Here is a 24762-nt window from a genome sequence, read left to right on the forward strand (position 1 = left end):
TTAGGCTCATAATATGTTGAATTAAAGCTAAAGGTGTCTAGTTGTCGGCATAAAATTTTGAGAGAAATTGGTTTATTATATTTTCCATAATCGCAAAAATGGTAAAGGATGTTTAGGGCTCTGCTCGGAGTTGGCAAACAGCTTTGTTTGTCCAACTTCAAATGATGATAACCGGAGCTAGGGAACTCCAAATGAGGCATGTGATACCTTGTTAGAAATTTAATTGAGTCTAGATTAACATAATAAAAGATGAGAATTTTATAACAAGTGATTTACGCTTAGTGACTAGAAAACAGAAGCATGTACAGTTTTGGGAAAACCGTAAAAATGATATTTAAGCTAAGTGGGCTTATGGGAACCCTTACTAACTTTTAATAATCATAAATATGGCTTGGATGAGTTGAAAATAATCTAAGTTACCTAAGTGAGCCTTGCATGTGATTCTAAGTTATGTAATTAATTGAAGATTTAGGTAGCTTGTAATAATGCACTAAAATACGTAATTATATAATAATTGGTCTAGACTTATAATGGGCATATTATTGGCATATGAGTATGAAAAGTGGAATCATTAAATGATTAAGTCGTGGATATGACTTGATTAATTAATATGTAATTAATGATGTGAATGGTTCCTCCTCTAGGTGTTCCTAGAGAACCGTGCACTTGAGGATTTTGTTGGAGCATAAGTATATTATTGGAGTGTGGGCTTATGCTAAGCTCCCTGAGGTAAGCTCCTAGTTCTAGTTGACTCCTCTTTCTTGTGGCCCCACCATGATGGTTGGAATTATGGTTGTATTGTATGAAAGTATATGGTATGATGTATATGTGCATTCATTCACATTCATATAGATGTTATATGATCTTGATGTTATGATGATGCACTGATGATATATGTTATCAGGATCCTGGCTAGTAATCATGGTAAGTAGGTTGTCTATGACTTGACTCTGGGAGCTATTTCATACTAAGGTTGTGTTGACTGTCTATGGCTTGACCTTGGAAGTCACACATGTGTAACCGTCTAATTAAAATACGAGTAATTGAAATTTTTATGGTAATTGACACATGTGTATGAAATAGTGTGCTTGTAGGGGTGCAACATGTGTGATTAGACGTTTTATTAATCTTTATGAAAACATAACAATTAGACTATTGAAGAATTATCCAGTAAGAAGTTGACACATAATTTTTATGAATGAATGCATATAAATCCTGAATCAGTGAACGTCACCTCCAAAAATCATATACTAACCTCATTCATGATGTTTATATCATTAGATTAGCTCTCTAACTATAATTTGCTAGATTTTACGTGTGGGTGAATGGTGTACTTACCCATCCTTTCCTGCATGATAAGTCTATATGTGCGTTAATCCAACTTCAAATGGTGTTAGCATAGAATTTCAATGAGCCCACTTCCTGCATGACAAGTCGGATATAAAGAATATAATACAGACATACAACATAAATATAGCATCATCATATCATCCTTGTGTAACCCCAGGGTCAAAGCCATAGACGGTTACACATGTGTGACTTCTAGGGTCAAGCCATAGGCAGTCAACACAACCTCAGTATGAAATAGCTCCCAGAGTCAAGTCATAGGCAGCCTACATACCATGATCACTGGCCAAGATCCTCATAATACATATATCATCAGTGCATCATCATAACATCAAGATCATATAACATCTATATGGGTGTGAATGAATGCACATATACATCATACCATATACTTTCATACAAAACAACCATAATGCCCACCATCATGGTGGGGCCACAAGAGAGAGGAGTCAACTAGAACTAGGAGCTTACCTCACTGAGCTTATCACAAGCGCAACTCTAACAGTAAAATACGTATGCTCCAATAAACCCTCAAGTGACAAATCCTCTAGGCAAATCTAGAGCAGGAATCATTTACATCATTAAGGTTGCTGAGGCGACGAAGGAAGATGGTAGTTCCACTTCTTGGAGGGACAGGAAGTTTGGGAACAAGGGCAAGGGAAAGCAGTTGGCGGCTCGGCAAGCGCCAAATCAGTTTAAGAGGACTTCTGCTCAGGGGAGTGCAGCGAAACCTCCTTCTCCCAGGTGTTCGGGATGCGGGAAGACTCATTTTGAGCCGTGTTCTACCAGCCAGTTGGTTTGCTTTCAGTGTGGCAAAGAGGGTCATTTCTCCAGAGACTATCCGTCGACGATGACGAGAGCGACTGCTGTTCAGGCAGTGCCACTTCAGATGGTTCCCCTTCCACCTATTTCGGCACCTGTAGTGCCACCTGCTACTGGACGTGTGTATACGTTGGATCGCCAGCAGTCGGATAGATCTCCAAACCTTGTCAGAGTTACTTTGTCCATTGGTGATGCATCAGTTGATGTTTTGTTTGACTCTGGGGCTACGCATTCTTTTGTTGCAACCCCGATTGCTTTGGGGCTTAAGTTGCCCAGTGTTGTGCTTTCTCCAACGTTGCGGGTGACTACCGCCACCGGAGAAATATGTGATTCTACCACTGTACATCGCGATGTAGCGTTTCAGTGGGACGTCCGTGAGTTCTCGGTAGATCTGATAGGATTGCCGATGGCCAACTTGGAGATTATTTTGGGCATGGATTGGTTGTCCAGAAACTGTGCATTGATTGATTGTTGTGCCAAGAGAGTGGTGATGTCTCCATGTGATTCCACAGCTAGTTCCTCGCCATATATTTCGGTGCTGCAGGCTATGAGAGCTTTGCGAGCAGGGGCATTTGGTTATGTCATGTTGGGAGGATTGGTGAGTGGGACACGAGAGGATATCACTGGCATTCCTGTGGTGAGGGAATTCCTCAAGGTTTTTCCTGAGGAGATTCCTGAGTTTCCGCCACAGAGAAAGATAGAGTTCTCCATTGACTTGTTGCCTGGTGTGGGGCCTATTTCATTAGCTCCATACCGGATGTCGCCACCGGAGTTGGCGGAGCTGAAGAAGCGTATTGAGGATCTTTCAGCGAAAGATTTCATTCGATCGAGTGTGTCTCCTTGGGGAGCACCGGTCATCTTTGTGAAAAAGAAAGATGGGACAATGCGATTGTGCACCGACTACAGATAGCTGAACAAGGTGACGATCAAGAACAAGTATCCCCTTCCACGTATTGATGATTTGCTGGATCAACTCAGGGGTGCTTGCGTGTATTCGAAGATTGATCTCCGGTCCGGATACCATCAGATTCAGCTGAAGCAGGAGGATATCCCTAAGACCGCTTTTCGTTCGTGATACGGTCACTTTGAGTATTTGGTGATTCTGTTTGGACTCACAAATGCACCCGCAGTGTTCATGGACTACATGAACAGGATTTTCCAGCCGTACTTGGATCAGTTTGTGATCGTCTTCATTGACGACATCTTGATTTACTCCAAGACGGAGGAGGAGCATGCAGAGCATCTGAGGATTGTTTTGCAAGTGCTGAAGGAGAAGAAGTTGTATGCGAAGCCTTCAAAGTGTGAGTTTTGGCTCAAGTCTGTGAAGTTTCTTGGGCATGTCATTTCTGCTGAAGGAGTTGCAGTAGATCCGAATAAGATTGAGGCTGTGCTAGATTGGGAGAGGCCCAAGACGGTAACAGAAGTGAGGAGCTTTCTGGGTTTGGCAGGTTACTATCAGAGGTTCATTAAGGGATTCTCTACCATGGTTCTGCCATTGACTCGCCTTACCCGGAAGGAGACTCCGTTTGTGTGGACTCACGAGTGTGAGGAATGTTTTCAGGAGTTGAAGGAGAGATTGACTACCGCACCTGTGTTGATCCTTCCTGATCCTGATGAGGGCATAAAGCTTTACACGGACGCCTCCGGGAAGGGACTCGGTTGTGTGTTGATGCAGTTGGGCAAGGTGATTGCCTATGCTTCGAGGCAGTTGAAGCCTCATGAGGAGAACTACCCGACTCATGATTTGGAGTTGGCGGCTATTTTTTTTGCTTTCAAGATTTGGAGGCATTACCTGTTTGGGATGAAGTTTGCTGTGTTCAGTGACCATAAGAGCTTGAAGTATTTGTTTGATCAGAAAGAGTTAAACATGAGACAACGGAGATGGATGGAGTATCTGAAGGACTACGACTTTGAGTTGAAGTACCATCCTGGTAAGGCCAATGTGGTAGCTGATGCTTTGAGTCGGAAATCTGTGAGTCTATCCAGTTTGACTATGGGTGATTACGATATCATTGAGCAGTTTCAAGATTTGACAGTGACTTCCTTGTTTGGGGGTGCACTTCTCGAGATAGAGACTGTGAGAGTAGAGAATGAGCTTATGGAAAAGATCAAAGAGGCGCAAGTGCAGATAGAGTGCCTTGATTATGTGAAAAATCAGGATGGCGTGTCCTGAAATGAGGATGGACTTCTGTTGTTTCAGAAGCGGATTGTGATTCCTCGAGGTCCTTTGACCGAAGAGGTTATGGCTGAAGGACATAAGGGACAGTTTACTGTCCACCCTGGTGCAACTAAGATGTACCAAGACTTGAAGAGAAATTTTTGGTGGCCGGGTATGAAGAAGGACATAGCTGTTTATGTGTCTAAATGTTTGACTTGCCAGAAGGTGAAGATAGAACACCAGAAGCCGTCTGGTAAACTTCAACCTCTTGAGATTCCGGAATGGAGGTGGGAGAGCATTTCCATGGACTTCGTGCTGGGTTTGCTGAAGACTCAGGTTGGTTGTGACTCTATATGGGTCATTGTGGACAGATTGACGAAGTCTGCCCATTTTCTTCTAGTGAAGGTGAGCTTCACTACAGAGCAGTTGGCCAAACTGTATGTTCGCGAGATCGTGAGGCTTCACGGGGTGCCCGAGAGTATCATTAGTGATAGGGACCCGAAGTTCACATCTCGGTTCTGGGAGGCACTGCAGGGAGCTTTTGGTACGCAGTTGAGACTGAGTACAGCCTATCACCCTCAGACTGACGGTCAGACTGAGCGGACTATCCAGACCTTGGAGGACATGTTGCGGGCTTGCACGTTGGAGCAAGGCTCGGCATGGGATAGGTACCTTCCATTGGTGGAGTTTTCGTATAACAACAGTTTTCATGCTAGCCTAGGCATGGCACCCTACGAGGCGTTGTACGGTAGGAGGTGTCGTACACCTACTTGCTGGTCTGAGGTTGGAGATAAAGAGTTGTTTGGCTTGGACTTTGTCCAATATACCACCCTGCAGATCCAGATGATCAGGGAAAAATTGAAGGATGCGTAGAATCGCCAGAAGAGCTATTATGATGTTAAGCATCGTCCACTGGAGTTCAATGAGGGTGAGCACGTGTTTGTGAGACTTTCACCTGTCACCGGTGTTGGACGGGCACTCGGAGTGAGGAAGCTGAGCCTGCGGTTTATTAGGCCCTATCAGATTCTTGGTAGAGTAGGACCTGTTGCCTACCGGCTTGCCTTGCCTCCTAACCTAGCCAACATCCACGACGTGTTTCACGTGTCTCAGCTTCGGAAATACGTAGCGGATCCTTCGCACGTGGTGCAACCGGATGATGTGGAGGTTCGGGAGAACTTGAAAACTCTCGTCGGACCACTCAAGATTCTCGATCGAGGCGAGAAGCAGCTGAGGAGCAAGATCATTCCGATGGTCAAGATTCAATGGACGGGAAGAACTCCTAAGGAGTGTACCTGGGAGCGAGAGGACGAGCTTCTCCGGCAGTATCCCGACTTCAAAGACAGGTATGTTCTGATTTTGAGGACAAAGTTCTTTAAAAAGTGGGGTGAATGTAAGAACCCGCACCGTTAATTAAGGGATTTAATTAATTAATTATGAGAAATTAGGAAATAATTCCATAATTGACCCTAATAATTATTATGAGGCTTAAATAAATATAGTAAGTGGGTGATAATGCCGAAAGTCGCTTTTCGGAAGAAAAGTGCAGATACCGGTTCTGCTAGTCGGTATAAATGCGTACCGAAAAAGTATCCCGGAAAATTATGAAAAGTGAGTATATATTACTAGAATAATATATAGGACTTGTAAAACGAGTTCCAAGTTAAAATGATGAGAATTGGTGCCAGAACTGATATTGGCTATGAAAAAGCGCGTACCGGAAAGGTGCTCCGAAAAATATAATAAAAATATGATAATTCTTGTAAAATTGAGTAGGTTAAGAATCCTGAGTTTGGGATTAAAATGCTAAGTGTAGCAATTAACGTTAATACTGTGTGATTTCATTTAAGTGGACTATATATATGGCTTTTAGGCACAAAACGCTAGGCCATACACTCTTGTACGTGGATACCGTGGAGGCTGATCAGTTTTGCACTGTTTTATTGCTCTCTTCCCTCTTGTGTGAGCCTTGTGATCTTCTACCTCCATGATACCTCTTCCTAAACACTTGGTCTTGAGTGTGTGAGCCTTGTGAGCAGAAAATGGTCACCTTTCTGAGTTAGAGAACCTGTGTGAGAGAGGTTGAGCTTCTGAGTTTTGTGTTTGAGGGGTGGGAGTCTCATTCTTGGCATTTGGTGCTTCAAGAAACTTCCTTTGGTGAGGAGGGACCAACCTTCAACCTTCATTTTCGCTCACTGTTGAAGTCAGTACCTTGGAGCTGTTGTGTGAGCTCCAAGAGCACCATTTGTTTCTGTTTTTAACTTGGGGTAAGCCTTGCCATCCTTGAACTTGAGTTTTGATGCTTAAAAATGGAACCTTGATGCATGTAATGGGCTTAAGATGATAACCTAACGTTGGGTAATGTCAAACACACCTAGAAATGCATGTTTAGGCTTCTGTAATCGCTAAAAATGGAACCTTGAAAGGATATCTTCGCGAAAATGTAGAAACTGCATTCTGTCGCAAAATATCCAGATATTTGCCCGTGAAATATCCGGATATTGATATCCGGATATGGGAATCTGGATATCCGGATATTGATATCCGGATATTGGATATCCGGATATGTCCCCGAGGAATATCCGGATATTCTGGGTTTGCGAAGAACAGTAGCTGCACTGTTCATACAGTAGGCTATTGGGGGTTGTGGTTCCTAGAATGATGAAGTTGAGCTTCTGTAATGATTAAGTTAAGTCAGAATCAAGAGATTAATGGCTTATGGCTTTGTGAGAGGCCTTAAGACGTCAAGCGTAAAAGGAAAACGTAGTCTTTATGTTTATGCTTATGAGCTATGTATATTGATATGCTTGCTGGTCCTAAATCAGATTGTGATATGCTGTGTGTTGAACTTGAGCGGTGTGTGGACTCTTAGTTTGGATAGCGAGCTTGCAAGGTAAGCTTTCGTGTCCTCGATTTATCCATGTTGTGGTTCCACCATGTCCCATGGGGGTATGGTTATATGCATGTTGTGTTACATGCTTTTGATGTTTTGGAAATGCTATTGAGTTGTTATATGCAATGTTCCTTTATGATATACATGTGGTGTTCCACTTATACAGTAAGCCTGAGTATGTGGTACATACAATATGGTGAGGATGTGGGTGAGGTGCAAGCAATGTTCCTTGTACTATCTGTAGGTAATAGACGTATTCCTGCATTTCTCTGATCAGTAGAATAGTGTTAAACACACATGTCATGAATATCTGTTGCACTGCATAGTTTTGGAACTGATATTGAAATTACTTCTTTTAGAACTTATATTGCACATGTAAGTGAGCTTGGGGTGGAAGATCCTTGAGGACCCCTTATCTTACTGAGATTTCTTTTTAGAGATCTCACCCCACGTTTGGGGCACCGTTTTCAGGTTCAGGTAGTATGGGGGCTGATGCCTCTGGCGGCAGGAGGCCGGAGCTTAGCTAATTATGATATTGCTGGTTTTATGTGCTGACTTGTTGGATGCTGGATATGCTTGCTGCTATTATGCTTTTAGCTTCATTTATGTTATGGATTATCTTGTTGAGACGCTGTTGATTTGGTGAGCATGGGGATTGTCCATGCCACATAGACTTGTTTATCGTCTTGTTTTATTTAGTGTTGTAATTAATAACGTATCAGGATATTGTCTGGACTACGGGTTGTAGATCCGTGACTTAGATACTCACGTTGTTTATATATGAGGTATTTCAGTTAGATATCTTTGCAATACTTATATACAGGCGATGTTTTTATGAAAATGATTAAGTAATCAAGTTGGTAATGATAATGATGTCATAATTGAAAATAAAAAGATATTCTGCATTTTTAAATTAAGCATGGCTTAATACGATGACATGTTAACAAATCGGGTTAACACGGGGTGTTACACCTTGGTTCCTAAACCGCAAGAAATAGTTCCTATCGGTAATAAATGGGTCTTTGAAAGAAAGACTGATGCAAATGGCAACGTTCAAACCTACAAAGCTAGGTTGGTTGCGAAAGGATATCGTCAAAGACAAGGAGTTGACTATGATGAGACTTTCTCACCAGTTGCCATGATCAAATCTATTAGGATCATGCTTGTAATAGCAGCATATCACGACTATGAAATTTGGCAAATGGATGTCAAGACCGCCTTCTTGAATGGATTCTTGAAGGAGGAAGTGTACATGACACAACCTGAAGGTTTTGAAGCCAAATGTCAACAGCATATGGTATGCAAGCTTCAGAGGTCGATATATGGGCTAAAGCAAGCATCAAGGAGTTGGAATATCCGTTTTGATGAAGTCGTTAGGAGTAACGGTTTCATCAAGAACGAGGATGAACCTTGTGTTTACAAGAAGGTTAGTGGGAGTAATGTCGTCTTCCTGGTACTTTATGTAGATGACATATTGCTAATAGGAAATGACATCTCCACATTACAAACAACGAAAGACTGGCTTTCAGAAAGCTTCACCATGAAGGATTTGGGAGAAACGGCCTTTATACTTGGTATAAAGATCTATAGAGATAGATCCAAGAGGCTACTGGGTTTATCTCATTCCACGTATGTTGACAAGATGCTAAAGAGGTTTAGCATGGAAGGGTCGAAAAGGGGTTTTCTTCCCGTTAGTCATGGGGTACATCTTTCAAAGGCTATGTGTCCTAAGTCACAGCCTGAGAAGGATCGCATGAGTGGAATTCCATATGCTTCGGCTATTGGATCCATAATGTATGCCATGATATGTACGAGACCATATGTCTCATATGCTTTGAGCATTACGAGCAGATACCAGTCTGACCCTGGAGAGGGTCACTGGACAGCAGTCAAGACCATCCTTAAGTACTTAAGAAGAACTAAGGATGCGTTTCTGGTCTATGGTGGGGTTGATGAGCTTTCAGTGAAAGGGTTCACTGATGCCAGCTTTCAGAGTGACAAAGATGACTGCAAGTCACAGTCAGGGATCGTATTCACCTTAAATGGTGGGGCAGTATCTTGGAAGAGTTCCAAGCAGGAGACAACAACAGATTCAACGACAGAAGCTGAATACATAGCTGCTTCAGAAGCGGCTAAGGAGGCCGTGTGGATCAAGAAGTTCATATATGAACTAAGGGTGGTTCCAAGCGTGGATGAGCCCATACAGTTGCCGAACATAGTACAACACACACCATTGGTAGCTTGCTTTTCTTTTGTTTGTGGGCACTTGAATTGAATCCTTGAAGTCCACACTTTTGACCTCTTTCGGTAACAAAGTCATAATAATGTAAGACAATGGAATCACCTCTGAATCTAAAAAGTGTCATGATTTTTCCTTTGAAAAATATTCATGAATACCAGAATTTTCAAATCACTTTTATATTAATTGATGATATCTTACTTATTGACTAATAAGGTGTGTAAAGTAGTGTTAACAGAGTAATAGTTTGTTTGCTACACACTACAAAAAAAACGGTGTTTAGCCACGTTTAAAAACGTGGCTAATTGGCACAAAAAATGTGACTAAATAAAGCAACGACACTTTTAATGAATGTGGCTAATCGTGGCGTTGCAAAATTTTAGCTACGTTGGTTGTTTCATATAGCTACACTCTATGAATGTGGTAACATTTATTTAGCCACGGTCATAATTATTTAGCCACGCGAACGTCCATAGCTAATTTCTGTAAAAGAACATTTGATATCCTTATTTAGGCACGTCTTGACCATGGCTAATGTACTGTTATTTTTTAAAAATAATTGATAGCCAAACATGGCTATTTTTTTAATTTGCTAATATTGTTCAATTGTTAAGCCATTAAATCAAACCTCAAATTTAATTTCCATGCAGTCAACTTTTTCTCATAAATAGAAATAAGATCCATTACTTTTACTTTATTATAATCTAAATAAATTAACCTTCAAACTAAAGTGATTATCGCAATGCTAGCAAAATAACTTTAATTAGGGAGGAAGACTCCAACTTGATAATCACAACATTAGTAACTTAAGTGATTATCAACTAGTTCCTGTCTACAAAATCTCTGTGGCAATCATATTTCTCAGAAGCAGCACTAGAAATGCACCTGTAGCAGCAGACAAAAAAAGGAAATACATTGAAATTTGATGCACTTAATTTTGTTAAAAAAGTGACAACGAGTAAAATAAAATATTTAACAAAATCACCTTGGAAAGAACATGGAACATCCTAGGTTCAACAAGACTTTGTTACTCTTAAGTGGTCCGCTGTCCTGGGAAATCCAACAAGACTTTTCTAATTCATAATTGGGAACAAAGCATAACAAAATGGCTAATGCAATGCTTACCAGAATGCATTAGGCAATAAGAGATATCAAGAGACAAACTAGAACGAATTAAGCTACAGCTAAGATAATTAATTCTAAAGAAGTGCCTGCAGTAGAATCATATCAACAATAAATCACATACTTTTCAATTACTGAGAAACAGTATTGTATGTTGGGTTTAAACTTTAATAAATAAAGTAATTAAAATAAATAAGAAATGAAGGGTTTATGTTATGAAGAGGTGTGTCCCTAGGAATTTGTTAGTGGACAATTATTATGCTTAGAGTTTGGTGAAGAGGTGTGTCCCTAGGAATTTGTTAGTGGACAACTATTATGCTTAGAGTTACTAGGTAACCTTTTAATTATTTTAGTCATTTGCTATTGCTTATAAATAGCACTATGTAAACCATTTCAAAATGGACTTGGCATATACAGTAATAGAAAGAGGTATTGATCAGAGAAAAAGAACTTCTTGTGTGTTTGAGTGTTTGAGAGAAACACTATTAAAGGACCTGTGAATTACATTGTAGCCATAAAGGCAAGACTCCAACAGCACTGCAGACTGTAAGTAACATATAAGATAATAGTCAAAATCACATATCTTCAATAATTCAAATTATTACTAATGTTAAAGAAAAAATCTCACCACTACATCGGCCACCAACCTAGTCCCAAAATGCAAAGGCATTATTAGGAACAATGCCAAACTTTTCCACAAGTTGCATCAGAAATTAAGATGATAGAAAAAGACAACTATTGGCCCAGCCTTGAATAATTGATATATGCATACACATGGAAACCATACAAAGAATTTTTAACAAAGCTTGACACAAAAAACATATGTCTATACCGTGAGATTAGTGCTGACTGATTGCCACCATATGTTTTGCAACTGGTAAGGGCCTAAAGGTAAAATGGAATCGTAAGCCATTGTCTAGAACACTGTCAATTCCATTTAGTATATGTTGTTTATATATAAACTACAAATATGCTTTGAAGAAGCCAATAGCCCCAATAGATGCTATCGGCAGCGCAAAAAAAAAAAAAAAAAAAAAAAACTATTAGAGATGGATAACTAAATTAGAATCAAACTCCGATTTTAGTTTCAAAATGGTAAACTAAATTACACCATAACAAATTCAATTTTTTTGTGGTTAATATAACAGATTCAACTTAAATTTTCCCACACAACCCTGATAGGTGTCACCCAAAAATTTGATCTATATGGTACATAAATTCAAATGTTCAAAAGAAAGATGAAACCAACATCTGAATGGGATCAGTCACCACCACTACTAAGTGTTCAAAAGTCCTATCACACTGAGAATCGAACCACCTTATATGAAAAACACTTTAATCTTCATTAACTAAACTAATCCTGCTGAGACATTGGACCATTTTAATTTTTAAGTTTGCAAAAAAAAAAAAAAAAAAAAAAAATTGGTGAAAAATTACAAAATAAATTATATATCAATCACGATTAACATGAACAACTAATATGACATCATGTGTAAATTCATAAAATAACAAATACTATCTGTACTGATATATTTTTCATAAAATAATTTACAATGGAAAAAATTGTTATATGTTGTCAATTATTCAAATATTTTTTAAATTTTTATAATTGGTTATTAGACATTTATAATAGGAGAAGATTCACCGTTAATATTATTATTAAAATAATAATATGAATACTTTTATTTTTACACAATTTTTATTATATTTTTTATATTTTCATAATAAAACAAAGAATTGCATATTGATAGGCTCTTTCTCTATTATTCTTTTTATTTAAAAAGTGGAACAATAGTATTATATTTTTAATATATAAATAACATTACCTGAATATTTATGTCTCCACACAGTTGACACTTGACAGTGTTCCCTTATTTCTTTTCACATGCTATGATCAGCAAGAAATTAGTAACACTTCCAGTTAGGGGTGTGCATGAAGCGGTTCGGTTCGATTTTTATCAAAAACTGAACTGAACCAGTTTTAAACTATTTGATTTTTAAACCGAACCACTTTTTAAAAAAAAAATCGGTTTTAATTTGTCCAAACCAGTTTGAAATCGGTTTAAAAATCGGTTTATGGTTCATAACCGGTTTTGATTTAAAACCGATTTTGATATAAAACCGATTTTAAATCAAAACTGGTTATGAATCATAAACCGATTATTAAGTTAAAAACTGATTTTATAACAATTTTTTTCTGTAAAAATTCAAAACCAATTTTTGATGACAGACATTGTAAGCTTATTGAAGATTAAAGGAGGCTCAACACTAAGTTCATAGTCATATTAATCCTCGAGAAAAAAAAAAGCAGATTGAACTCTATAATTACTCTATTCTACTTTGTCTCAGAGTTCACAGACATTGTAATTTCTAAGCTTATTCCAAAGCAAAATGAATAAAGTAATTATTGAACAGACCTGAAAATGATTGCAACATACCATGACTATACAAGCAACTAATGTGAGTAACAAAGTAGAATAACCAGCAAGGAGAGCTACAACTTACAGTAGATGAAGTAACTTAATTAATGGATAAATACATGCATAATGAAAACGATTGAAAGCATAACATATATACCAAGGACGTAATACTTATCATCTCCCAAGCTCTGTGGACAACTGATTATGCACACGTTCTAAATGGTCACATCCTCACTGGAAATTCTACGAGGAGTTCTATGCTCTAGAAGCAAAATCAAAGAGAGCAAGACCATATTCAACAAAGAGTTAATTCTTGCTATTGCATAAAAAAGGTAGATAAATAAGTAAAGGTGATAAAGGATAAGCTATATTAAGTTAGTTATGATGGTTATTTGTTAGTTAGCTTCTTCTTTTATCCTTTCTAGTCTTTCTCATCTGCTATATATAGCAGCTTGTAATCCTCTTCCTAATGATTCAATACATTCAGAATTATTCAGTTTACCTTTCTTTTCATTTCTTGTTTTCACTCCAAGAGTGAGATTTCGTTTATGTCATTAAGGTCTGATACCTTACATGGTATCAGAGCAGGCAACGATCCATGGAGTCACCTAAATCTACTGCATCATCAACAAGCAATGCAAATACATTAGCAACAGCAACAGCAACCAAACTCATCATGAAAAGTTTCTCCAATCCGATTGGTGACAAGCTAGATGAAGATACCTTTCTTCCTTGGCAACAACTTGCCCTTGCTTCCATCCATGGGCACAATCTTCAACATCATCTCACCAATGACAAGATTCCTCCTCAATATACCGAAGAAGCAAATCAAGATCCTAAAACTGAAACACCAGATTACATCCATTGGCATCAACAGGACAATCTTCTAGTTTCTTGGCTTCTTTCCTCCATGAATATGTCCTTCAAAAATCGTATGGTAGGTTGCCACTTTGCTCATGAAATTTGGACCAAACTACAAGTCTATTTTTCTTCTCATACTCAAGCCAAAATCAAGCAATTAAAGAATCAATTAAAATCTGTCAAGAAGACTTGCCCAGCATCCGAATACCTTCTGCAGATCAAGAAAGTGGTAGACTCGTTAGGAGCAGCTGGTTCTCCTCTCACAGAAGCTGAACACTCAGAGGCAATTCTTGATGGCCTCAATGAAGAATATGCTCCCCTCATCACTTCTGCAATGTCCAGAAATCCGCCTTTTACAGTCATTGAATTAGAAGCTTTTTTGCTTGCTCAAGAAAACATGCTTGAAAGATTTAAGAAACCTGATAATGTCACACCTATTCAATCTCACTTTATGCAAAGACCTCCGTCCCAACCCAACAATGGTGGTCGTTTCTTTGCAGGCCGTAGAGGCAGAGATGGACGATTTTTTAGAGGTGGTAGAGGTCCACCCCAATCTTGGAACACAAATCGTTTACAGTGCCACATTTGTGGAAGACCAGGTCACCCTCCATGGAGGTGTTTCTATCGGTTTGACTCTTCTTACCAGAATGCTTCTCAAAGCACCACTCCATCCTCCTCACAAAACACTCAACATATGCGCACACCTCTTCCTCCACCTCCTTCCTTTTATAATTCTGCAACTTACTTAGTTGAACCTGCTTCACTTCTTGACAATTCTTGGTATCCAGACTCTGGCACCACCAATCACCTCACACATGACATTGGTAATCTCTCTTTTATATCTGAGTATTGTGGCTCAGATCATGTTCTAGCTGGTAATGAAGCAGGTATGCCTATTACCCATGCTGGTTTTTCATCTTTTACTTCACATGATTCATCTTTTACTTTCAGACTTGATAATCTTCTCCATGTTCCTCACATTACAAAAAATTTAATTAGTGTATCACAGTTTGCAAGGGATAACAAGGTATACTTCGAATTTTACCCTGATTATTGCCTTGTTAAATGTCAGGTAACCAAGGATATAGTCCTCCAGGGCAAGCTTAAAGATGGCCTCTATCAATTCACTGATGTTCATATTAATAAAATGCCCCATAATCCCAAACCCCCTATGGCATTGGCCACTTCTTCTGTCTCTTTTGATTTGTGGCACAAAAGATTAGGCCATGCTAGTTCTCCTATTGTAAAATTTGTCTTGCAACAATGTAATATTTCTGTTTCTGTTAATCACCTCAAACTTAACCCATCTGTGTGTGAAGCTTGTAGTCTTGGAAAAATACATCAGTTACCTCATTTTTCGTCTACTACTCATTATACTGCTCCCTTGGATTTAATTTTCACTGATGTTTGGGGTCCAGCTCCCTTTGCTGGTTTATCAGGAAGTAGATATTATGTCTTATTTCTTGATGCTTATACAAGATTTGGTACTCTTTATCTTATCCAAAATAAATCTCAAGTATATTCTGTGTTTATACAATATAAGGCAATGATTGAAACCTTAACTGGCTTAAAAATCAAGAACCTACAAACTGACAATGCTAAGGAGTTTACTTCCACTTCCTTTGTTCAGTTTCTTCATACTCATGGCATCACACATAGACTGACTGTTCCATATTCTCATCAATAGAATGGGAGAATTGAAAGAAAGCATAGACACATCACAGAAGTAGGTTTGGCTCTTTTAGCAAATGCCAAATTACCCCTTTCTTATTGGGAAGAGGCATTCTCCACTGCCATATATCTTATAAACAGATTACCAACTCCTGTTCTTCAATACAAGTCACCCTTTGAATTGTTGTATCATAATAAACCTGATTATAGTTTTCTTAAGGTATTTGGATGCACTTGTTTTCCTTTGCTTAGACCTTACAACAAAAACAAACTTAATTTTAGATCCCATAAATGTGTATTTTTAGGCTATGCTATGAACCACAAAGGCTACAAATGCCTCTCCCCTACAGGAAAAATTTACATTTCCCGAGATGTTTTATTTGATGAAAATGATTTCTCTTATGTTACTCTTTTTCCTACTGTTTCCATGTCAACTCATGCACCCACTTCTATTACAATTCCTCAAATACCTCTAGTTTCTCAAGAAACTGTTACTACTCATCCAACCAACTCCACTTCTACATCTACAGATTCTACTAATACATCTTCTAGTCCTCCAATTTCAGGTTCAGCTCAGACATCAACTTCACAACTTTCTGCTGATGCACCACTACCACCACATCAGAATTCCACTCCTCCTTCTGATCCTCCACCCATTCATCACATGCAAACCAGAAGCAAGTCTGGCATCTACAAACCCAAAACTTACCATACTTCTGTTCACCAGCATCTCTCTAATCTTCATGACACTGAACCTGCAAACATATCTCAAGCTATCGATTGTCCTCACTGGAAGCAGGCCATGACAGAGGAATTTCGAGCTCTTATCAACAATAATACTTGGACTTTGGTACCTCCTCCACCTGGAATTCAACCAATTGGTTGCAAATGGATCTTCAGAATTAAAAGGAAACCTGATGGCAGCATCCTAAGATACAAGGCCAGACTTGTGGCCAAAGGTTTCCAACAAAAGGAGGGCTTCGACTTTGGTGAAGTTTTTAGCCCTGTTGTAAAACCTACAACCATTCGTTTGATTCTGTCTATAGCCCTTACTCGAGGATGGATCATCAGACAATTTGACTTCATAATGCTTTCTTGTGTGGAGTTCTAGATGAGACTGTTTATATGTTCCAGCCTGATGGTTTTCATGCCACAGATTCTCCATATGTTTGCAAACTCAACAAGGCTATCTATGGTCTAAAACAAGCTCCTCGAGCTTGGTTTCATACCCTCACTCTGACTTTACAGCAATTTGGCTTCACAAACACCAAATCTGATGCCTCCATATTCACCAGATTCACATCTACTTCAATCACCTACATTTTAGTGTATGTTGATGATATTCTCATCACTGGTAACAACTCCACTGAAATAGCCTCTCTTATATCCAACCTCAACAGCATTTTCTCTTTAAAAGATCTTGGTTCCCTTCACTATTTCCTTGGATTAGAAGCTGTTCACACCTCACCTACTACTCTATTTAACTCAAACCAAATACATCTCTGATCTCCTCACCAAAGCTCACATGACTTCCGCTAAACCTATGCCAACTCCTATGATATCAAATCAGAAACTGTCTGCAACAGGTGACACTGCTTTCTCTGATCCCACTTTATACAGATCCATTGTTGGAGGACTTCAATATGCAACCATAACAAGACCAGATCTTTCCTTTGTTGTCAACAAAGTTAGTCAATTTATGCACAATCCTCTTGAAGTTCATTGGAAGGTAGTCAAACTAATCTTAAGATATCTTGCTGGCACTCTTACTCATGGTCTTGTTTTCTACAAGTCCAAGGATTTTCGGTTAATAGCTTTTTGTGATTCAGACTGGGGGTCTGACATTGATGATCACAAGTCAACTAGTGGTTTTTGTGTGTTTCTTGGATCCAATCTCATTTCCTGGTCAAGCAAGAAACAGCATGCAGTCTCCAGGTTCAGCACAGAGGCAGAATTTCGTAGTTTAGCTTCATCTTTGGCTGAAATTGCTTGGCTTCAATCACTTCTTCTGGAATTACACATACCCTGCAGCACTTTACCTACTGTATTCTGTGACAACTCTAGTGCTGTGATGTTGTCAGCCAATCCAATCCTTCATAATCGAACCAAGCATTTTGAATTGGATCTGTATTTTGTCTGAGATCGTGTTCTTCAAAAATAGGTTTTTGTTCAGCATATTCCAGGTTCCGAACAAATAGCTGACATCCTTACAAAACTGATTCCTGCTGCTGCTTATTCTAAATTTCGGTACAAACTCAAGGTCATTCCACTGCCCATGAGTTTGAGGGGGGGTGATAAAGGATAAGCTATATTAAGTTAGTTATGACAGTTATTTGTTAGTTAGCTTCTTCTTTTATCCTTTCTAGTCTTTCTCATCTGCTATATATAGCAGCTTGTAATCCTCTTCCTAATGATTCAATACATTCAGAATTATTCAGTTTACCTTTCTTTTCATTTCTTGTTTTCACTCCAAGAGTGAGATTTCGTTTATGTCATTAAGGTCTGATACCTTACAAAAGGTAACAACGAAAATTAAATAAAATAACATACAGGATTTCTCCACAAAAAGAGCATTCAAGACGATATTCTTATACAATTGGTTGGCTCAACTGATATATAATATTTTCCAATAAATGCAAGGACTTAAGATCCAGTTAAAACTTCACTATTTAGTTCCTAACATGTAAACCATGCCAATAGGCAACTAAAAAAAAAAAAGGTATGTCAAAAATTTACCAATTAGGATGCGACTTTTCGATTCATGCGTAATTTTTTTTTTTAAATAAATATTTTCTACTTGAGCTGCTTAATTTTTTTTGTTAGTTTATTGTTTAGAAGTTTGAATCAATTGACTAATATAATAGGCATGATAAAAGATAATATTTGTTCTTTAATTGTAAAGCAGTTAGGTTATGGATAACCATAGATAACCAATTATTTTTATAGTTTGGTAAATAACCAGTTTATAAAATAAAATGCAGTTTTATATAAAACTGATTTTTAAAAATAACCGATTTTTAAGATGTGGAGCGATTTAGTTATGGATCGATTTGGTTCTTTTGAACATTTTGAACACCCCTACTTGCGATTAATGCTGGCTATGGTATATTTGGAACTCATGTTAATTCATTGGGGCTTAAATGGCTATGGTATATTTGGAACTCATGTTAATTCATTGCGGCTTAAATCATATGCACTCATGGATGTTATTTGGAATATGTGTTTCTGGGTAAGAAATTACACGGTCATGGCTTGTTTTGTAACAGCACATATTTGAAATCTTAATGTTATATAGCATTTGCACTTTTAAAGTTATATTCTTATACACTTTTGAGGTACATTTACAAAATGCTTATGCAGATTTAGCATGCCACAAATATACGGATATGGAAACTTCTGGAAGATGTAGGAAAATGAGAAAACAACATCTTCATTCCTATGGTAAATTACATAGCCATTGAAACATTAAAGACCATACATATTCTATTATATTTTGGATCAATTGAATATCCCTTTCATGGTCCTTGGTACCACCAAAAAACTGCATCATTCACACAAAAGTAAAGGGGGAGGGAGGGTTTACTGTGGAAGATAAAATACGCATAAAACAGATATAACGGAGGAAAAAATGGACTAATGGAGATGTTTTAATTTCTCACTGCCTTCACATTTTACAAGAGGTGTTACTAACGAAAAAGAAAATTCAACAACCTCTTCCATGTTACAAGTCATCTATAATTATCAATTATCTCAATTACAATTCTATATAAAACATAGCTACATCTGTTGAATCACAATCTCAGTCTAAAAATGGTAGAAATCCCATCTTCATTTCTTCCACTTTTTCTTTCTACCAAGAAAGGACATTAAATTTTCACTACTCAACGGTTTATCCTATTTTTACCTTTTTCTGCTTTTGATTCTAACAAGCACATGCTTGAACCATCATGGATGCCACCACCATTAGTTTGTCAAATAAGTAAAGCTTCAAACAACCTTCTCATATTATTGTCTATCTTCTCTGCATTTTGAATCTGGAGACTGGTTTTGAATATTGAGAACCAGAAACCTGCCAAAATCAAATCCATGATAATCATAGGTTTAAGACCATGATAAAACTGCAAAGCATCATGGTACAGAAACCTAAGCAAATATTTTTCTTTATTCATAATACTATGTACAAATCGGGTAAATCTACCTCTAAGGAAGTTGATCTTTGTTCTCTTGAAGTTGTTTGAATATTCTCAGCATGCTCTATGATGGAGCCTGTAAAAGTAAAAGCCTGCAGAAAATATTTATTCAAGAAAATTATCGGCTGCTGCACATTTTGTTGCAGGGTGCATTACAACTTGTGAGGGTATAGACCATAAATGTAAACATACCTTGCTACTATCGAATGATGGAATGATGGTTCTGAAGTTTGATGCGGAACCTGTAAAGGAAATAATTGTACATGTCAAGGACCAAGTCACGTGAAATGTTAAGCAGTTCTTTGAAATCCTTTTGTTTTCCAGAACAACCACACTTTTACATATTTTTGCCAACTTTCAAATAGCATACTTTCAGTCTTCATTAATTCCTAACTCTAGCTTTCTCATTTAAAACTTTCCACTTCACTGTTGACACCTACATATCTTGCAAATTATAGCTTTGAGTCCTTCAGAGCTGTGCTGTGGTCATAAACAAAAGTAATACAACAGAGTTGTTGCAGATCTGTAGGCCTTACATCTCTTTCTCCTAATCTCAGATGTCCAACCTAGACAAATAGTGACACTATTGATAAACTTGAGGAGCAGACTTATCAGGAAGCAGGGAATTTTGTGATACCAAGAGCCATTCTAGTATGTATTGTTTAAGAGAAACGAGAATAATGAAACTTTAGGATTCTAGAGCTTAGAGAATCCCACGAGAAAGAGAAAAAAGCAAGAACATAATGTAGGAGAGGTAAGAATGGAGAATTAGGAAAAGAATGATGTATCTGTTACTGAAGACGGAATGAACAAGTAGAATACTCCTTCACAGGGGTCGCCCCCTTTACAACTGAGTTCCAAGATTCAGTTCTGCTAACAATCTCTAATGCATGCTTTCTCCATAGTCCATACAGCTTTCCCCCTATTTAACCACCCTCCTAACTACCTAACAGAATTTCCATTATACTAGCAACCCTGTCTAACTGTCTTAACCTCTCTAACTTTTTTTATATACGTGATTCCATGTTCTAATTTTATCTAGCTGAAGCCTAAAAGAAAACCTCAATACAGTTCAAGGCATACTGAAATAATAAAGTTGTATGTTCCTTCCAACTAGAAAATAAAACTTAGTCTGTTATCTCAAAGCAAAGGAAGGTAGTATTTGCAATTCCATTTGGTTCCAAAGCAGTATAGACCACAACACAAGAAGCAGGAAGCTATGATGGAAAATTCATCACAAGATCTACATACCTCAATATTCGATGCAGTAGTTGCTTGAACTGTCTTCTGTTTAGGAAGTATGGGAAGCTTCTCAATAGGAATAATGGATTCCACATTTTGTTGAGAACTTTTCCCATCTGAGAGTTCAGACAAAACAGAAAAACTAATTTCAGAATGGATGCAAACAGCACAGATACCCATTAAGAAATACAAAAAACCAAGAAACATGCATACACAGAAAATGAGAGTCAATAACTTATTGAAGACTAACCTCTGACCTTAGATTCCATTGCCAGGCTTGCAAACTGCATTTTGAAAATCAGAATGCAAAAGCATGATTCTTCAGCTGAATAATTATATAACATAATAAACAACTTTAACACTGAACCAAGACAACAAGAAAATACCATCTTACATTCAACTGATCCACTATATCTTCTTGATGATTATTCTTTTTTGGAGACTCAGTTGCTATAATGTTTCTGTTAGTCTGGTCCAGCGGTACGCATTCATGAAAGTCCTATTTGACCAGTCATAGAAAATGAATTATAAGCTATCACAGTCCATCGTGCTCAAAGCCTCTAAAAAGATTTCTAAACCAGAATTCAACAAATCAATCAATATATTACTTCTAAATTTTGGAGATTGTCATCAATAGGTCTCTGATATGAAATACCATCAAAATCAGCAGTAGGTTCCTCATTTTGATGACTCTGATTGTCACTTTCTGCAGCTAGCTCTTCTTTCTCAAGTTCATCCAATCTAGACACTATACGAGCATATTCCCCATCATCAGCTATAGCATTCTCAAAATTAAAAGCATCTTGCTCCGGTGGACCTGAAGAAGAATATAAGCATCCCATTCAATCATAATTTCAACATTTCGAACAAGTTTAGAAGTATGATCAATTGTTGGTGCATTGATAAACATTAACATATGAAACAAAATATAAATAAAAGAGACAAATGATAAGCATATATCAAAGTTCACATTTAAAAAACAGAGCAATGAAGTCAGAAACAAAAAAGAAAACCAGAAACTTAAAAGTGAGCAAGTCAAAAAACTGTTGAAGGAAATAAAAATATAATATGTTCTTCCACTTAGAAGTAAAGCCTACAATTATTCAGAAACTACTACAGATAAAGAATATGTAACCGGTTATTAAAAAAAAAAAAAAAGAAAAAAAAAAAAGAAAAGAATATGTACCCTTCACAGGGATACAAAAGTTATGTGTATGCATACACACAGTTATAAATGCATGTCTATCTACATGTATTTTGATACATGTATCCACTACTGCACATGTGTAACCATTTAATAGTTCATGTTATGCAGTATAACTGACTTGAATTATAAAATATTACTTGCATACGTATGTTGTTTAGTAGTATTGGAAAGCAGAGAGGTTAGAGAAAATATTTCCAGACATATGCTAATGATAACAAATCTTACAGTATAAAAAGTCACAGTCAAGAAGAATTAAGACTTGATTCGACAGAGGATGACACTTACTGCTAGTTGGATAATCTTAATGAATTCAAAATCTTGAGAGAAAGGACTTGGAACTTTATTTAGACTTTTTAGCCTTCTCTCTGTCAGCTTCCATTTATATATTAAACCTTGGAAAGCAACAGACGGCAAGAACTTGCCTGATTTAGATTCCCCTTCGTTAGAGCCTTCCTCCTCATAATCTTCCCTTATTTCCACAAAACCCTTCTACGCAAATTAAACCACCATAGTAATTAATCATTTATACAAACTTAAAAAATATTAATACCCAAGTGCTAACAGAATCATACAAAGACAAAAGCACAGGAAGAATTATATCATAAGAAAAAAATATAGCTTAGGATGCATAGCATAGGAAGCTAAGTTTAGTTCTGCAAACACTGCTAAAAACTAATAACAATTCACATTAAAGCACACTCAAAAGTTTTGCATGTAAAGATATTCAATAAGCATGTATATCCAACAACCCTTCAAAAAAAGAAAGAAAGAAAGAATGAAACAACAAATCCACATCAATGTTTTAGAATCCGGATCAGACAGGCTGGACCGTGAACCCAACTATATTTCCAATTCAACCACAAATTTAACTGGTTAAACTAATCGGCACTGACCCGGATATATTTCCGCTCCAACTTTTAGAAACAGTCAATCCGCAAATTCATAACAGAAAACAGTTGTGAATATTTGAAATCCCTTCAACAAAAATCAAATTCAGAGTTTCAAACTAACGAGAAAAGTGATAAGACAGAAAACAAGTGAACCCCACCGCTGCTTCAGAAGCTGTGGAATTGAAAAACGAAGACTCTGCCTCAAGGTCCTTGATCATGGCCTCAAGAGAATCAACATGAGAATCCAAGGACTTCCCTCTTCGTTGCAGAATCTCAACGGCTTGTTTGGACGTTCTCTCTGCATAATAGCCTTCTCCCAAAAGAACCTAACAAGAGAAAAAAAAAAAAAAAAACTCATGCCGCTGTTAAATAAATAAACAAGAAAAAAAAAATTAATTCAAAAATGAAGACAAGAAAACGCGTACCAGGAACTCGTTGGTGTGAATCAAACAACCTGGGAAGAACGCTGCTTTCCCAAAAGGAACCTAAGAATCAATTCCCAAGTTAGAAACCATTTTTCAGAGGGAAATTTGAAAAAAAAAAAAAAAAAAAGTTTTACGTACCATGATGTCGTGAGAGAGGTGGTCGAGGAGCTTCTGGACGAGGTTAACGAGGTTGTTGTTGTCGCCGACAAAACCTCGTAGGGTGTCGAGCTCGTTTCGCTTCTCGGCGATGGCATCTTCGACGCGCTTCGCCGCTTTCTGGGCCTCCTCCACCGGGAACAGAGACGCAAGTGACGTCACTGTTACTTTCCTTCTCGACTCTTCCATTTTCCCTCTCTCGCTCTCCTCGTTCTGGATCCGATTACTACTACTTCTCGCCGACCCAATCACCCGACCCGCCAAGTAGTACAATCTCAAGGGCCAGGTAAAAAAAGCCCAAGATTTTGGGCGGGCTTTGAGGATTTGAGTTTTGTAATTTTATATTTTTATTATGATCAATGTCAATTAAGTAAAGTTTTATGTCACGTACGTAGTCAATAATTGAATAATTGACAAACCAGTAGATAGATTTTTTATAATTAAAAAAAAAATTGGGATTGATATAAAAAAATGTGGAGATTCGATTGTTGAAAAAAAAACATTTATTTGGGAGTTAATTTTAGGAGAGGAAGAAAAGGAAATGGAGGGTTTTATTAGTAAGTCATTTCCTTGTTTGTGAGTTTTAAAAAATGAGGGGAAGGAATTGGGGATTTTTAGTAAACCCTCCACCCTCCTTCTTCTTAAAATTAAAGTTTCCCCAATTTGGGGGGTTTAAGGGAGAAAATATTAAAAATTACTTATCTACCCTTAGCATTAAAATGTGAAAACAACATAATTGTGAATCATTTTTAAATGTGACATTTTTAGAAAAGTCTCAAATACCGACATAATTTATCGACAAAAAATATTTCGTCAAAAATAATGATACTTTTTTTGATGAAAATCATAAATGTCAAAAAAATTCGTCAAAACTACAGACAAAAATAGAGACGAATCAGATTTTGTATAACCACAAAAAAAATTCAGTCAAAATTATTGATAGAATCTAAATTCCAACGAAACTTTAAACGAAAATATTTCTGTTCAACATTTTTACGAAACACATTTCCATCGAAAACTTTCGACGTAAAAAAATTATGTCAAAATTTTTTACGGAAAATATTTAAATCAAAAAATTTCGACGAAAAATATTTCTATTAAAATTTGTGACTAAAAATATTT

At 37.4% G+C, this 24762-nt stretch overlaps 1 protein-coding gene across 3 annotated transcripts; it reads right to left on the minus strand.

Moving 5' to 3' along the window:
* Positions 1–19152: 19152 nt before the first annotated feature.
* LOC133304589 (uncharacterized) lies at positions 19153–23848 on the minus strand. Of its 3 annotated transcripts, none has more exons than XR_009750620.1 (12): positions 23623–23848; positions 23485–23544; positions 23218–23385; positions 23063–23083; positions 22592–22658; positions 21571–21779; positions 21357–21461; positions 21213–21246; positions 20972–21078; positions 19913–19962; positions 19729–19812; positions 19153–19599 (listed from the first exon to the last, which is right to left on the minus strand). XR_009750620.1 is itself a non-coding variant. In XM_061504639.1 (12 exons), the coding sequence occupies exons 1-11, from the start codon at positions 23827–23829 to the stop codon at positions 19775–19777; spliced, it is 1050 nt and encodes a 349-aa protein (XP_061360623.1). In that variant the 5' UTR covers positions 23830–23848; the 3' UTR covers positions 19153–19599; positions 19729–19774. The 3 variants fall into 3 exon arrangements, 1 of the variants encoding a protein (XP_061360623.1); XM_061504639.1 differs by having other exon boundaries at positions 19729–19796; XR_009750621.1 differs by lacking the exon at positions 23063–23083.
* Positions 23849–24762: the final 914 nt, after the last annotated feature.

This window comes from Gastrolobium bilobum, unplaced genomic scaffold (assembly GCF_033153095.1).
Source record: "Gastrolobium bilobum isolate Gb01-03AN ecotype WA unplaced genomic scaffold, APGP_CSIRO_Gbil_v1 utg31257, whole genome shotgun sequence".
NCBI classification, from domain to species: Eukaryota; Viridiplantae; Streptophyta; class Magnoliopsida; order Fabales; family Fabaceae; genus Gastrolobium; species Gastrolobium bilobum.